Below are 14,613 nucleotides of genomic sequence, written 5' to 3'. Positions count from 1 at the left end.
AACGGTGTAATTTATCACCTTTTTAATAATACTACACTTCTTTTAAAATTAAAAGCAATTTTTCACTTGTTTTTGATAATAGCTACTCCGGCATCACCCCAGTTAACAGCTGTGCGCAACGACAGAGATGCCTTCATTTAGTAGACACGTGTTTACGTTTTCTCCGCTCACGGTTCAATCTCTTGGCTTTGCAGCAAACCAATTTTAAAACAATTTTTTTAAATACTAAAATATTTTATTAACAAAATAGAAAGCATTTCCGATTTAAAGAAAAATGGGTCGTAACAGAAAATCAAACCCTTTTGCAGCGAAAAAACGTCAAAAGCGCGAGAACGTAAGTAAACTATTGATTTCGAGTTAGCCCTTACAGTAGAATTACATCTCATTAAATAGCAAGGAGTCGATCCGCGACCAGTACGCCAAGAGCCCTATGAGGATATCAAACGTGATAATGAAGCTTTCATTAAGTACTATCAGCTGCAAAATATATGTGCGGACGAAGCGGAATGGCAAGAATTTCTCGCTAAGATACGTGATAATTTACCTGTTACATTCCGTGTAACCGGCTTTCGTGGTGAGGCAAAAGCATTGCTTGACATAATCGAGAGCGACTTGTTTGCTGATTATGTGAGCAGTGTCGCTGAATTGCATGGCATAGCGAAAGAAGAAGTGGAACGCCCACAACGTCTACCTTGGTATCCAGATGGCTTGGCATATCAACTGCAATTGACGCGTAAAGATATACGTCGCTCGGAACCGCTGTTCCGTTTGCACAATTTTCTGATAACCGAAACGAATGCCGGTAGCATAAGTCGCCAGGAAGCTGTGTCTATGATACCGCCGCTTGTGTTAGATGTGCAACCCACCGACAAAGTTCTAGATATGTGTGCTGCGCCGGGCTCAAAGACGGCACAACTGATTGAGGCGCTACATAGTGCGCCGGAAAAGCATAAGATACCACCGGGTTTTGTCGTAGCCAACGATGTCGATAACAATCGGTGTTATATGTTGGTGCATCAAGCGAAAAGATTGAATTCGCCGTGCTTTCTGGTGACAAATCATGACAGCAGTTTCTATCCAAATTTATTGGTACGTAGAACGAAAAGTGCAAAAATAAACGATTAAAAAAAAAATGAATTTGTATATCAATATTTTATGTTTACAGCAAACGGGCGCAGATGGCAGTAAATCAATTTTGAAGTTTGATAAGATTCTATGTGATGTGCCATGCTCGGGCGATGGCACACTACGCAAGAACCCCGATATCTGGACGAAATGGAATTTGGCGCAGGCTTACAACTTGCATGGGTAAGCTTGGAAAATAATTTTCGATTTTAAACGAAAATTTAAAATACACATTTTTAGCATACAGTATCGCATAACAAGGCGTGGCGCTGAAATGCTCAATGTCGGCGGTCGTTTGGTGTACTCCACATGCTCGCTAAATCCCATTGAAAATGAAGCTGTGCTGCAGCGTATAATAGCTGACGCTGATGGTGCGCTAGAGATAGTAGACGCCGCACATTTGGTGCCCGGCTTAAAGTTTAAACCGGGCATGACGAGTTGGAAGCTCGCCACCAAGCAAGTCGATGAAATATTCACAAGTTTCGATGAGGTGCCTGAGAAGTACCACACGGTCATACGTCCGAATATGTTTCCATTGCCGACGGAGCAAATCTCGAAAATCGGTTTGGAGAAATGCTTACGTGTGCTGCCGCATTTGCAAAACTCTGGCGGTTTCTTCGTTGCGGTCATCGAAAAGCGTCGCCAATTGCCCTTCGAAAAGAATGACTTGCAGACACTGCTTGAAAAGCCCAAACCGGAAGTTAAATTGGATGAAAACGGCCAACCTATTGAAGAGAAGTCAGTGCCGTGGGGACCACAACGCAAACGCCGACGGCTGCATGGCTACAAGGAAGATCCATACATATTCTTCGAGGAAGAAGACGCTGATTGGGACGAGTTGAAATCCTTCTTTGCGCTTGACGACACGCTCAATAAGCGCTGCCTGCTTACACGCTGTGTCACCGATAAGAAGAAGAACATCTACTACTGCTCGGAGCCAATACGTGATATGGTATTGTTGAATGAAGACGCCATTAAGATTATAAATACCGGTGTGAAGACGTTTGTGCGCTGTGAGAATCGTCATACCATGCATCCCTTCCGCTTGGCGCAGGAGGGTTTACAGACGACAAATGCATTTATGGGCGCCATACGGCGCATACAGATCTCTAGAGAAGATTTAATACTGCTGCTCAATTGCACCGATCCAACAAAGCCGCCTTCAACGCTGGATTTAGCGCCGGAAACGCAAGAACGTTGCAAGGAATTAGGTATGTAACACATAAAACTTACAATGAGTGCTTGGTCCATCTTAAAAGATTCATATTTTTTTGTTGCAGGCGTTGGCAGTTGCATTTTGAAGTATGAAGACGCGCGTTTCACGCTTTTCCTGGTGGGCTGGCGCGGTTCCTCTAGCTTACGTGCTTACGTGGACAGTAATGAGACAGTGCATGTGCTGCGCTTATTGGGCGCTGACATCAGCAAGTTCGGTAAGTCACTTATTTGCCTGCTTAGTAACGGCTTATCAATAATATTTACGTTTCATATTGCAGAAGTCAACAAGTACGAGAAGGCTAAGGAGGCTGCGGCTGCTGCAGCTGCGGAGGCCGCAGCGAATGCAGTTGAAGCAATAGATGCGCCTGCAATAGAGCAGGACGACGTGGTTGTGTCTGCTAATGGCGTTGCAGACGTTGTGCCAGTCGCTGAATAATTTAGCTAGCTAGCGCAGAATTTTATTATTATTAAAGTTAAGCTTTAGTTATGGTATTTACATATATTTTTTAAATATAAAAATGCTCTATACATACAGATGTATGTAGAATATAAACCATTCCGCTTTAAATCATTGTAAAATCGGTCAAATAATAATCAGTAATGAAAGTTTGGCATTTAGAAACCCAAGCTTTTGAGTTATTTACTCTTTATATGGCTGAAATTCCGACAGAAGCTTCAAAGGAACTAACGGCGTAAAAAAGTGAGGTTAGATTTCCTACCAGAAGGGAATAGTCCAAAAATTTTAACTCAAAAGTGCTTTAAATTCCCGGTTCTTCGCTTAACCGATCCAAACCGGATTAGATCGCCAAAATAACAGCCCTCGACGGGATAAAATCCGGTAACGTAGAACAGGCTGTTGTGAAAATTGCTCTACCTCGAATCCGGAGTGACTTCGCGCAACTTCGTTCTGGTTGACTATTGGTTAAAATCCTACATATCCAGAATCAATCCCGACATACTAAATATACATACATATGTCCGGCGTTCCAGGAGTCCCCGCATGACTCTAATCACCTTTTTGTATGCCCAATGTATTCCACTCATCTAACACGCCGCTCTGTTAATGTCCGTCCCCGTCGAAACCGCACGTTTCCTCGCGATCTCGACAAACATGTTCTATGAAAGTGCTACAACAATAACAACAACAATGTCCAGTTCTTCCAAGTGAGAGTTTGGGCACCTTTTCTTAAGGTCCTCCACTTTTGGACTCCCAGTACTAAACTAGCCTGAGGAACTTCGATAACGGAGAAAACCTTTCCTATTTCAACAAGGATAGGTGTTGGTACCAACTTTATGTTAGCTTTACTTGTAATCCTAGATCCAATGGATTCCATAAACTTATCAACCTCGAGACACTGTAAGTTCAAATTGTAGATACCTTTCGAAAGCGCAGCCATATCTCAGGAATATAAAAATTCCCACAACAGTCGGGCCTACATAACCGGTTCCATTTCCATAGAACCGGCAGACGTGGAAAGAGATCTCCTCCTCGCTAACCCCAGCTTAAATGAGTTTGAATTGTTGTAACGCCTAAAATTAGGCTGTCTTTTTTGGATTAGGCAGCAAAAGTCTAAAATCATCACTCTTCTGATAAGCCATGACGTACAACCAACGTCCGTCTGAGACGCAAATCACTGTTAAGGTATTTGATAAACATGATAAGTTCTTAGAGAATTGACTGATAAGTCGTGGAGCATCATAAAACCTGTCGATATTATCAACACGACAATTAAAAAGTACAACAACAAACGTTAACAGCTGATAATATCAGCGTGACCGGGTTGGTCTCGGTGAATTTCCATTCCAAAGCACTGGTTGCAGACGTCTAGACGTCCGTCGGAACGCAACAGCAAAAATGTGGCTGTCTAAATTTCTGCTCTACTTGGTATGCAACAACATTTATTATGCGGCTGTAAGCGGCGAGGTAATACTGCTCAACTTCAATTAATATTATTTAAATCAGCTGCTAACTAACATCCACAGCCCACACCGCCAGATGCCGACTACTACATCGGTGCTGTGGTTGAGTTTCCGGCGCGCACGATCACTGCAGCCGCCAGCACAGAGGAGCGTCTGCGCCAATTCGGCGAACTACTCGAGTCGTCTGCCATACGCCCGGATATTGTGGTCTTTCCAGAGGATGTCCTAAATGACCGCGACACGCCCATAGTAGTGCCAGCGCCCAGTGATGATGTGATAACTTGCAATGCCGACGAGGCTCACTACAATTATATTATCAGTAGAATGTCCTGTTATGCGCGTTCGCTGGGCATATATGTGCTCATCAATGTGGTGGAGGTGCATAACTGCACACGAACGCAGAACGTAAGCGATCTGGTTGCTAACTGCGCCATTTACAATGCGAATGTGGTGTTCGATCGTCATGGCGTGGTGATCTCGCGTTATCGCAAGTACAATTTGATCGGCAGTGAGTGGTTGTATTTTAACTATACGTCGCAACCCGAGGAGGAGGCCATATTCCACACCGATTTCAATGTGACTTTCGGTCATTTTACACGCATGGATCTGCTGTATGCGCGGCCGGCGCAAGCGCTGGTGCAACGTGGCATTACAGACTTTTTGCATCCGAGCAAATGGCAATCGGAGCTGCCTTTCCTGACAGGTGAGTTGCGAGAGGTTGGCTTGTAGGTATCCTTTAATACTTAGTTCAAGATTCTGATAAGCGATTTATTCTGATAAGCGATTTAAAGATGATAGTCTGTCGTGGTTCATATTGAAATTGGGACTGTGTAAGCAAACCGACCGTAGGTGCCGACCGTTCTCACGACAGCCGGGTCTACGTGACCGGAACGCACACGGATTTTATGCCCAGTCAAGGACTGTCAATTCGGCAGACTTCTGCCGCTACAACAACAACTACAAAAACAACCGGTCAAGATCTAGAGTTCAGCAGCTTTCCCTGCATCAGCTCGATTTTATAATAGTGGTGTGACTGACTAATTTATGTCAAAACTTTGTGGAACTGGAGTTGAAATTGTTGTTTCTTCGCTAATATTTTCTGCTTGTTGAAGCTTGAAGCTCTTCGAGCTTCAGTTTGCAGTTTTTTCCGCCGAACTGGTGTTTGTGTCATCGTGAGATCCGGCGGGATGAACACACAACTGTTGCCAAGGCTTCACTAGAATTAAATATTCTCGTAGAGTTCCTAGGAATTTAATTTTCCACGGCTAAGGTGGTCGCTGTTAATTTGTGCTTACAAATTCTGGGTCATCTCCATGCTTGAACATTCTTAGCACTTCTTATATTCTTATCCACACCTCATGCTATATAATCTAACCACAACTATCTCCCTCTTCTGTTCCACGCAGCTGTCCAACTACATCAGTCCTGGTCATTTAGCAACAATGTGAATCTACTGGTTGCCGGTACAAACGATCCGAGCAATGGCCGCAGTGGCACAGGCATCTATGCGGGCAAATATGGTGTGCTCATCGCAACCATGACCAGCGTCGAGAAGCAAAGTAAACTGCATTTGAGCGTGATACCGAAACATAATGCCAGCAGCGAAAAGGTCTTAAAGATATTCAAGTTGAGTCAGAGCAACCTTAAAGCGCAGCCAAACAACAGCAGTCAGAGCGTGCTCGACCGTTTCACCGGCGTTGTTGTGACGCGTGACAATGATATTGATCTGTATGTGACGCAGCCGTTGGTCTATAGATCGAATATGAGTGGACCGTTGCAGCAAAAACTCTGCCATAATGATTTATGCTGCAATTTTTATATTGAAATGCATGTCAATCCGCTGTCCAATGCTACCACGGTCAGCTATTACTATCGCTTGGCGGCGTTTCGTGATATGGGCACTTTTCTGAATACCGAACCCGATGAGTTGGCGGTGTGTGCGATCTTCGCTTGCACTGGCGATCATCTCTACACTTGTGGACGCATCTATGAGGAGGGCGTGCCGGTGGTGCCGCGTTATATTTTCGATATGATTCGCATAACGGGCAATTTTACACGTCAACGTCCGTGTTTACTATCACCAACGAGCGTGAATAATCTGCTAATGCCGCTGCCTGTGAACGAGTTCGAGTGGCAGCTGCAGGCGCATAGGTGGGTTTGCGGTTCGCAGTTGTTTAAGGAAAAACTGAATTGAAATTTATTTTATATTCCCGCAGCAACTTTACGCTGGCTAACCTCACTTTGTTACAACCGCGTTCGGATCTCCTGACCTTTGGTATTTATGGCAACTACTTTTTGGATGACACCATATATGATCATCATCACAAGGACGGCGCAACCACATTGAGTTCGACTTTGTTGCTAATTTTACTTTTGTTGAACTTGCAATTTTATTTATAGAATATTTAGTTGAGCGTGTGAAATAAGTTGGCAATAAAAAAACATTTTAGTGAAGCTGGAGGTGTTTCCCTCTAGAAAAGCCTTCAGATCCGCAGTTGGTGAAATCACAAAGAGTACCCTTTAATTATCAAGCAAAACAAAGCTTTTTCTCCCTTCTTTCTCAAAAATATTTTAGATCTCAAAAGCGTCAAGGACTTGGCTAACATCAGTTCGTAATATAGTATAGTTATAAAAAGCAGTAGGATACCTAAAAGAGTTGGTTTATGTCAAAGATCACTACTATTCTTCTTTAAACCAGAGCGCGATTCGTTTGACACCAATTGAAGATTCCCAGACTTTCCAACGGAGTGGTGGTCTTTCTCTTCCTATGCTGCACCCGGCGGGTACTGCGTCGAATACTTTTAGAGTTGAGAGTTTTTATCCATTTCACTCTAAGTAAACTTTTTATTTGCAACGACTAACAGACAGTCACATCTTAAGCTCTACAACAATAGTAGATTTAGGTGGAGAGCAAGAAACTCGGACAGCTGCACTTTGCCTATAAGATATCGGGTTAAGCAGTTGTCTTAACTACTTTCTAAAATTGCTACAACCATTTTAGATACGTCTTGAGCCCGTATTCAGAGTATCACAAATGGACTTCGAAGTCATGTCCAACGGGTGAGTTGGAGAACAAAAATTGGAGAGAGTTAAGCAGTGAAAAAGAAGTGGCCACTGCTTAGAGCTGCTTTTGCTTGAATGGAACGGTTGGTGTATGAGTTACACCTGTTTAGTACTCATGGAACTGAGCACTGACTAAGTTTCCTCTGGAAGGCGAGCTAAAGTGAGAAGGCGAAACATTCCGTCAAGTAAAAATCACCCTCGAAAAACAGCCTCGGATCAGAGCGAACAAAGAGCAAACTATACAAGTCGCTACATAGTGCAAAGGCATGGATGATGGCAACATCGGATGAGTCGGCGTCACGAGTTTTCGAAAAAAATATACTGCGCTGTTTTATTTCAGAAACATTTTGGGGTTTCCTCGATCTTTCAGAGCTTTACAACTCCATATTGGCTTCCTGAAGTAAATAATGGAGATTTAGAAGTACATTTTGGTTTGTGTGACCCAAGAGTATTAAAAAAAAAGTTTAGTAATCAGACGACCTTGAGCCATTTTGGAGTGCGAAGGCAATCAAATTAACACAATTATCTTATGCTCAGTGCAAGTGCTCATATAAATTGATATTAACCTCGGCAACTTCCGAAAAAAATCCAATCGAAATCATTGAATAACTTTGTAAACTAAAATTCGGCAAATTGGAAATTTGAAAGTGACCAATTCGATTACATACCCAATTGCAAACGTTTTAAAAATTTCACTATTTTTGCATGGAAAATCATAGTTTTCACGGCTCCGCCAATATATACCCTTTTAATCTTGTTAGTTGGCCGAAATTTAACCTTGAAATGTTGAACAGCCTAACAGCTGGCAACTTTGTCGCACAAACTCATACAAAGCTGCTTCTAAATCACCTCTACGGTGAACAATTTCCGCTCAAGCATCGTAAAAAATCAAAATCGTCAACAACAACAAACATAGCAATAAAAAATAGGTAAAATTTTAGCAAAAGTTAGTCAACTAAAAAGCATAAACCGTTGGAACTAGAAAAAGGAAAAAAATAAGCTTGTTAAGTGAGCAGACGTCGCAAAGCTGCGAGAGCCGACATTTTTTCCAGCGAAATCATTTAATAAAAAATCCCATTCCATTTACTCACAAGTGTTTATGCGCTATATAGTTGTTTACGAGTGAGTAAACCCAGCGGTAGAGAAGTGAAGATTTAAGCAAGACCAAGACTGTATAAATATTCGAAAAATACGAGCCTTTTAAAGGTTCATTTTGGAAGTTGTTATTGCTGGCTTATTGATACGTAACCAAGTGTAGTAGACACACAGAACTCTCTACCTTCATTTTTGCCACGAGATCTTTTCCTTTATAGAGTAAAAATCCAAGAAACTTTGAAGATTTGCTTACACGAACCATCTTGAATGGAACCGGCTGTCTTGTATTTATTTGAAATTTAAAATACTATTTGTCCGGGACGAAACCACACGAAAGTACCCATTGAATACCCATCGAGTAGCTGTATCACATTTAAACCACTCAATCACTAGCCTGTAAAGTCGAGCCTGAGACTCGCTGAGGTCTAGTTGTGCATCGAATTCAGCTCTTTGAACCATACTGAGTCCCAACTGGAAACAGTTCTGTTCCAAAACTAATTTATAAAGTTGCGAGAGACAACCACTGCAACTCAGTCGAGCTGCAAGGAGTTCGTCTCAAGCAGTTCCGATCAAAAACGTTCCGAAATGAGTAGAGAAATCAGAAAGCAAACATTCAATGCTAATTTTAAAGAACTATCCAACATTACTGTCCAAGGACTGGATAACAAGAAAGAAATGACTGCAACAGCTAAGAAAGTCGGTCCAGTTCAAAGTTTAAGAGTTAATAATGAAGTAAAAACAGTTAATTCGAAAGTTTCAGCTCAAACGACTGTAATTCCAGTAGTGCCAGAGGTAAAGACAGAGAGACAAATAAAAACATAATATAAAGATAACCGTTACAACAACAAAAACAGAGAAACATACTATTTTTGGGTTTAGGAAGTTGACAAATTTTGGTTTAGAATGGGAACTCGTTGCCAATTAGTCTTCAGCCGACGAAATCTAGAAATTACCGCAGAGTTTGTGACGTTGGATTTTCCAAGTAAAAGAAAAAGAAGCAGTTATATAATGTGAGCCTAGTTTCTTGTGCAGGGAGCCTGAAACCCCAGAATACCTGCTAATTGACTGGAGACCCAGGATAAAGGCCCTTGGATCCATGTTTCTAAATAGGGATCACATCGCCTCACTAACACCTAGCAGTATATTGTAATTTATCTATATGCTGGGGATAGGTGGGTCCTTGGGACATAGGATAGGGCACTATAGACCTAAGATCGCGCAATCTTCATCTACTTATCTTATCTTATAAGTAACATTTTGGAATAAACCGAGTCAGAGAAAAAAGATGTTTAAACTGATGAAAATGAACACTGTTATACTATGGAGATGGAATCTAGATAATACTGATAATACGCTACTCACTTTTATACTAGTATTGCCTCGATTTTGATCTATATTTAACAAGAAGTTATCACAAGCCTTGAAACGTCGAGCAAAAGCTGATTTAGAAAAAATTTAATGGTTTGAATTGCGAATAGTGGATATGCCTAATTTTTATAAAATCTATAGCACAAGAAAGTCCTCTCTACTTCAGTTTCCATTAAGACCCAACTAAAATATGGATTACAATTGAAAAATAGGACGTAGTTTAGGTCCAAATATCATCAGTTTTTGGACCAGTGCAGTGCGCATCAGTTTGATCACATTTTAATACTGGCATCCATATGGATGCCCATACAACATACAGGAAACTGTTGCATGGTGCAATTTCCGCTTTGAGCTTGTATATGTGTGTGTGTACAGGTGAATATTAACTAAAAAAATTTAATTACCTAATAAATTTTTTCGCTAGTTTGTAGCAGTTTTTACGTTTACGAGGCGGGCGACGCGAGGAGTACATAACACTCCGAAACGAGCTGCGAAAATTGCTGAAACTACGAAAATGTGAAAATGCAATATGCGTACATGTATGTATGTATGTATATGTATATGTATGTAAGTTGGATGTAAGGAAACAGTTATTTTTAATTGCTTGGCTTATGCAATTGTGATGAGTTGTTGTTTTTGAGAGCAATATTGAGAGTAGTATGTGGTATAGATGTACTATTGGAGCTGGCCCAGAATATGTCTATATTGCTGCCATTAAATTTTAAAAATTTAAAATTTTTTTGTGTTAATTATATTATGAATATTTCTTTGTAAAAATTGTATAAGAGAATAAACTATAAATTAAATTATAAAAACTAAAAAAAAATGTTAAAGTTAACTTATGTAGATATTTTGGACAAATCTTCAAAAAAATAAAAATTAGGAAAATGAAAAAAAAATTTTGAAAAAAAATATTTTTTTTTTTGAAAAATGTATAAATTTTTTATGTAAGCTTATAAAAAATTGCAATCTCTTCTTAATAAGAAATATCCGAATTTCTAAGATAAGTTTTGAAAAAACAAGATTTGAAAAACAAAAATGTTTAATATAAACAATATTAAAATATTTATAAATTTGAAAAAAGGGGTTTTTAAGAAAAATATTAAAAAAAAAATTAAAAAAAATGGTGATAAAAATAATTATAAATTGTGAAATTTGTATAACATAAACAATATTAAAATATTTATAATTTTGAAAAAAAGGTTTGCAAGAAAATTAAAAATATTCAAAAAAAAAAATCAAAAAAATTAAAAAATTAAAAAAAGGGTTGAAATTTAAAAAAAAAATTGAAGTTTTGACTTTTTTCTATATAGAAATATCTTATTTTAAATTATAAAGTAGAATACATATATAAATATAATACTTTTCATTTTCATTTAATAAGAAAAATCTGGCATTCCTAGATAAATTTTGAAAAATAAAGTTTGAAATTTTAGATAAGACAAAAATATATTAAAAAATAATAAAAAAAGTATTTGAAGAAAATTAAAAAAAAATATAAAATATTCGAAACTGAAAAAAATTTAAAAAAGTAATAAAAAAATGTACAAATTTTTTTGAAATTTTGATTTTTTTTTGCTTTGTAGGAATATTTTAATTTAAGTTTTTTCTCAATAAGAAAAATATGACTTTCATGATAAATTGTGAAAGTAAATTTTGAAAAAAAGTTTTGAAATTTATATATGTACATATGTATATTTGTATAATGTATATAGTAAATATACAATATTTATAATTTTGAAAAAAAAAGTATTTCAAGAAAATAAAAAAATTATAAAATATGAAAAAAATTATATTATGAAATATGAAAAAATAAAAAATAGTAATAAAAAAATATAAAAAATTTTTGAAATTTTTAATTTTTTGCTATATAGGAAGGAATATCTTATTTGTAGTTTGCTCTCAATAAGAAAAAAAATGAATTTCAGAAATTTTGAAATTTTTTTTGAAAAAATGCTTTTGAAAAATGTGGACAAAAAATATTAAAAACATAATAAAAAAAATATAAAAAGTTTTCCCTTTCAAATTTCGTTTTCAAACTGATTTTGAAAGTATAGCTTGACTAAAGACAACAACGTTAACAGCTTCAGGCCACTCACAGCGGTTGCCGCTCCGCTGCTTTGCTGCGCCGACAGCAATATAGGATCCAAATTGTGTTGACTCACTTTGTCCAAAAAGTAATTGCTCCAAATGCCGAAAGTGAGCAGATCCAGCTTCGGCGTCAACAGACGAATGGTTACATCAGTGAGGTTATGTCTAAAAATAAAATCATTGCTCCTGACTACCACATTCCATATGAAAACATTTTGTGGCATACAACCTTTCCACCTCCTGCCATTTATACATATGCACCGGCAGCGGCAACATGCTGCCATCCACACTAGACGGCATAATGAGACGCCGCGCTGCCTGCGGAAATGAGGCGCGCACATTCAACGCGCTGAAATAATGTGCATTGCCAACAGTGACGCCAGCTGGAAAGATGCGACCGCAACTATGCAACTCCGCGCTGGTGCAAGCGAACACGGCGCACACCTTTAGCGCAGCCGTTTCCAAGCGCTGAACCGTCGCCTGTGAGCCGCTGTAGGCTGCAAGGCGATAACGGTACGCTGCATAAACACGAGAACTGCTGATAGGTATGCGCGTGGCCTCAAAATGACAGCAGAACTGATTGTCGTAACACAAGGTTGCATTCACTGCAGTGAATTCGGCGTCCAATAATTGCGTCTTAAAAATGTCGACATTGTAGTCGCGCTGCAAATCGAGTTTGGTGAGACGCGGTGTGGTCACTTGCGGTACGAAATCGGACTGTGGCAGCGGCGGCGCTTGATAGCTTTGGCGATAGGCGTGTTTGGGCACGCTCGCTGTGAGCAGTTGTGTGGTGGGTTCTTCATATATGACTGCCTTCAGACGTCCCAGCCGTCCTGCGTAAATACCAGAACCGCTGATTTGACCGCTGGGTTCGCTGGCGTCTGCCGCGAGTAAGTTGACGTCGTTAGCGTACGACCAACCTTCCTGCAGTTGCACGGCTGTGAGGAAGGGTAGTTCATTGAACCAATGTGTTGCATAGATGATATCTGTTATGCCAAGCTCTGCGACTAACCTTTGCGCCGGCTGCCAGAAAAGGAAATCTGAGCCTATAAAATGTCCAAAAGTCACACCGAAATCGGTAGTAAATGTTGCCAGCTGCGGTTGTGGCAGTACATTCACGCTATACCATTCATAACGAAATAGATTGGTCTTACGGTAACGCGATATGACGCGCCCCTGCCGGTCGAACACCACATTTGCGCTGTACGTATTTATGCCACTCACATTACAATGACCGACAGGTAGCGGATCATTAGCGCAATAGACCTTTTCCTTCACATGTATCACCAAATATAACTGACGCGAACGCGCTGCACAGGACAACTCTGTGAGTATGAAGTCGTAATTTGGCACATCACATGGAGTAATATTGAGCGCCGGATCGGGCACATACGTCAATAGGGAGTAGTCATTTAGCACATATTCGGGAAAGACGAGTATGTCCAAACCGCTTGTGAGATTCGATTCGATGATGTTTTTTACGCGTCTGAGCCCATCTTTGGCTTTCGGTTGTCCCTCGCCGGCTGGTGGTATAAATTCAACCACACCGGCATTATACGTGGGATCTGTAGGCAATGAGTGCTAAAAAATAGAGATGAGGGAAGCAGAAAGAAACAGGACTTGCTTGAATGGTTGACAAATAAAATGAGGCAGCTTAGAGAGATGTTGGCGAATTTTGACTTGGCATACAAAGTTTTTACTTTCTTATATGGAAAATTACCTGTAAGCCTGACTGAGGTCCTACGATTGCTAGTATGAGTAACACGCAACTTAAACGCAGCTCGTGAATGCCCATCATTAATTGTTATACTCTGAAAGGCGACTGATACTAATGTACATAGCAGCTCATGTGCTTATATTAAAGAAAATACGATTTGTTCATACTGTCCATTGACTTTGCAAAATTGCAAAAAAAAAATTGCAGTCAAGGGCCCATTTAGTAGACAAGCGAAAGTGAAAAAACTTAACTCAATAATTTAGCGACCTAAATATTGATTTTTAGTCTTTTTTTAGCGCCATGATGCTGAAAAGAAGTCTTCGCACACATGAACATAAGCTGTGTTGCTTTTGTTTTTTCACCCAGAACTCACTCCTGAACTCTTATCTTATGTAAATCTTAAAGCATGAGCTATTTGCTTTCTTTTATTGCCATATGTTTTATAATCGTGGTAAATATGACACTGACAATAAAAAATATTGCGAAATGCTAGCAATTGCCCTTTGCTGAACGTTTAAGATATTTGTTTTAACTGAAAGTGGGTTGGTTTGTTTGTGAATGGTTAAAAAAGTAAATAAAACGTGAATAAAAAATACATAAAATAATAAAAAATTGTTTAAGGTAAGGTAAAGGCAATAAAATGTTAAAATATGCAAATATAAAAGTAGAAAAAATAAAAAAAAAGATTATTATTAGTATTTTGATAAAAAAAGGGTTGTAGCGGTCCCTAGGGTAGTAATCTATGGTAAATTTAATAAAGATATCTTAAAAGAAAATTAGCCGTACAAGAACTTGATTTTGATCGGTTAGATTGTATGGCGGCTATACCTCATAATCGTTCGAACCGACATACAACTAATGTATAAGCAACTTCTTGGAGAGAAAAAGACGTGACGTGAAAAAGAAATTTCAGTTCGATATCTCACAAACTAAGTGACTAACTCGCGTATATACAGACAGAGATAAAGACAAATGGGCAGACGGCTATATCGACGCCGCTCGTAATGCTAATCATTTCT

At 39.3% G+C, this 14,613-nt stretch overlaps 3 protein-coding genes across 3 annotated transcripts; 2 read left to right on the top strand and 1 right to left on the bottom strand.

Annotated features, from left to right (window-relative positions):
- Positions 1 to 124: 124 nt before the first annotated feature.
- LOC126758199 (tRNA (cytosine(34)-C(5))-methyltransferase) lies at positions 125 to 2,893 on the top strand. Its single transcript, XM_050472318.1, has 6 exons — positions 125 to 334; positions 394 to 1,089; positions 1,166 to 1,308; positions 1,366 to 2,336; positions 2,406 to 2,555; positions 2,619 to 2,893. Exons 1-6 carry the CDS (start codon positions 275 to 277, stop codon positions 2,774 to 2,776), a joined length of 2,178 nt encoding a protein of 725 aa, XP_050328275.1. The 5' UTR covers positions 125 to 274; the 3' UTR covers positions 2,777 to 2,893.
- Positions 2,894 to 4,177: 1,284 nt separating this feature from the next.
- Positions 4,178 to 6,714, top strand: LOC126758208 (vanin-like protein 1). The gene is made up of 4 exons (XM_050472326.1): positions 4,178 to 4,264; positions 4,324 to 4,963; positions 5,667 to 6,411; positions 6,477 to 6,714. The coding sequence occupies exons 1-4, from the start codon at positions 4,196 to 4,198 to the stop codon at positions 6,658 to 6,660; spliced, it is 1,638 nt and encodes a 545-aa protein (XP_050328283.1). The 5' UTR covers positions 4,178 to 4,195; the 3' UTR covers positions 6,661 to 6,714.
- Positions 6,715 to 7,697: 983 nt separating this feature from the next.
- LOC126759362 (vanin-like protein 1) lies at positions 7,698 to 13,672 on the bottom strand. The gene is made up of 4 exons (XM_050474098.1): positions 13,598 to 13,672; positions 12,107 to 13,458; positions 11,886 to 12,042; positions 7,698 to 7,718 (listed from the first exon to the last, which is right to left on the bottom strand). Exons 1-4 carry the CDS (start codon positions 13,670 to 13,672, stop codon positions 7,698 to 7,700), a joined length of 1,605 nt encoding a protein of 534 aa, XP_050330055.1.
- Positions 13,673 to 14,613: the final 941 nt, after the last annotated feature.

Source organism: Bactrocera neohumeralis, chromosome 5 (genome assembly GCF_024586455.1).
Source record: "Bactrocera neohumeralis isolate Rockhampton chromosome 5, APGP_CSIRO_Bneo_wtdbg2-racon-allhic-juicebox.fasta_v2, whole genome shotgun sequence".
Classification (NCBI taxonomy): Eukaryota; Metazoa; Arthropoda; class Insecta; order Diptera; family Tephritidae; genus Bactrocera; species Bactrocera neohumeralis.
Note: the sequence above shows the minus strand (reverse complement) of the source record. Positions and strands in the feature narration are given on the sequence as shown.

Excerpts from the sequence above, each read along its gene's own strand:
- LOC126758199 (XM_050472318.1), top strand. The coding sequence starts at position 275 with ATGGGTCGTAACAGAAAATCAAACCCTTTTGCAGCGAAAAAACGTCAA. Across the intron at positions 1,090-1,165 it reads GTTTCTATCCAAATTTATTG|CAAACGGGCGCAGATGGCAG; the intron begins GTACGTAGAACG and ends TTATGTTTACAG. Across the intron at positions 1,309-1,365 it reads CAGGCTTACAACTTGCATGG|CATACAGTATCGCATAACAA; the intron begins GTAAGCTTGGAA and ends ACACATTTTTAG.
- LOC126758208 (XM_050472326.1), top strand. The coding sequence starts at position 4,196 with ATGTGGCTGTCTAAATTTCTGCTCTACTTGGTATGCAACAACATTTAT. Across the intron at positions 4,265-4,323 it reads ATGCGGCTGTAAGCGGCGAG|CCCACACCGCCAGATGCCGA; the intron begins GTAATACTGCTC and ends TAACATCCACAG. Across the intron at positions 6,412-6,476 it reads TGGCAGCTGCAGGCGCATAG|CAACTTTACGCTGGCTAACC; the intron begins GTGGGTTTGCGG and ends ATATTCCCGCAG.
- LOC126759362 (XM_050474098.1), bottom strand. The coding sequence starts at position 13,672 with ATGGGCATTCACGAGCTGCGTTTAAGTTGCGTGTTACTCATACTAGCA. Across the intron at positions 12,043-12,106 it reads AAATGGCAGGAGGTGGAAAG|ACATAACCTCACTGATGTAA; the intron begins GTTGTATGCCAC and ends TTTTATTTTTAG. Across the intron at positions 7,719-11,885 it reads GCAGCGGAGCGGCAACCGCT|GAAGCCAATATGGAGTTGTA; the intron begins GTGAGTGGCCTG and ends TATTTACTTCAG.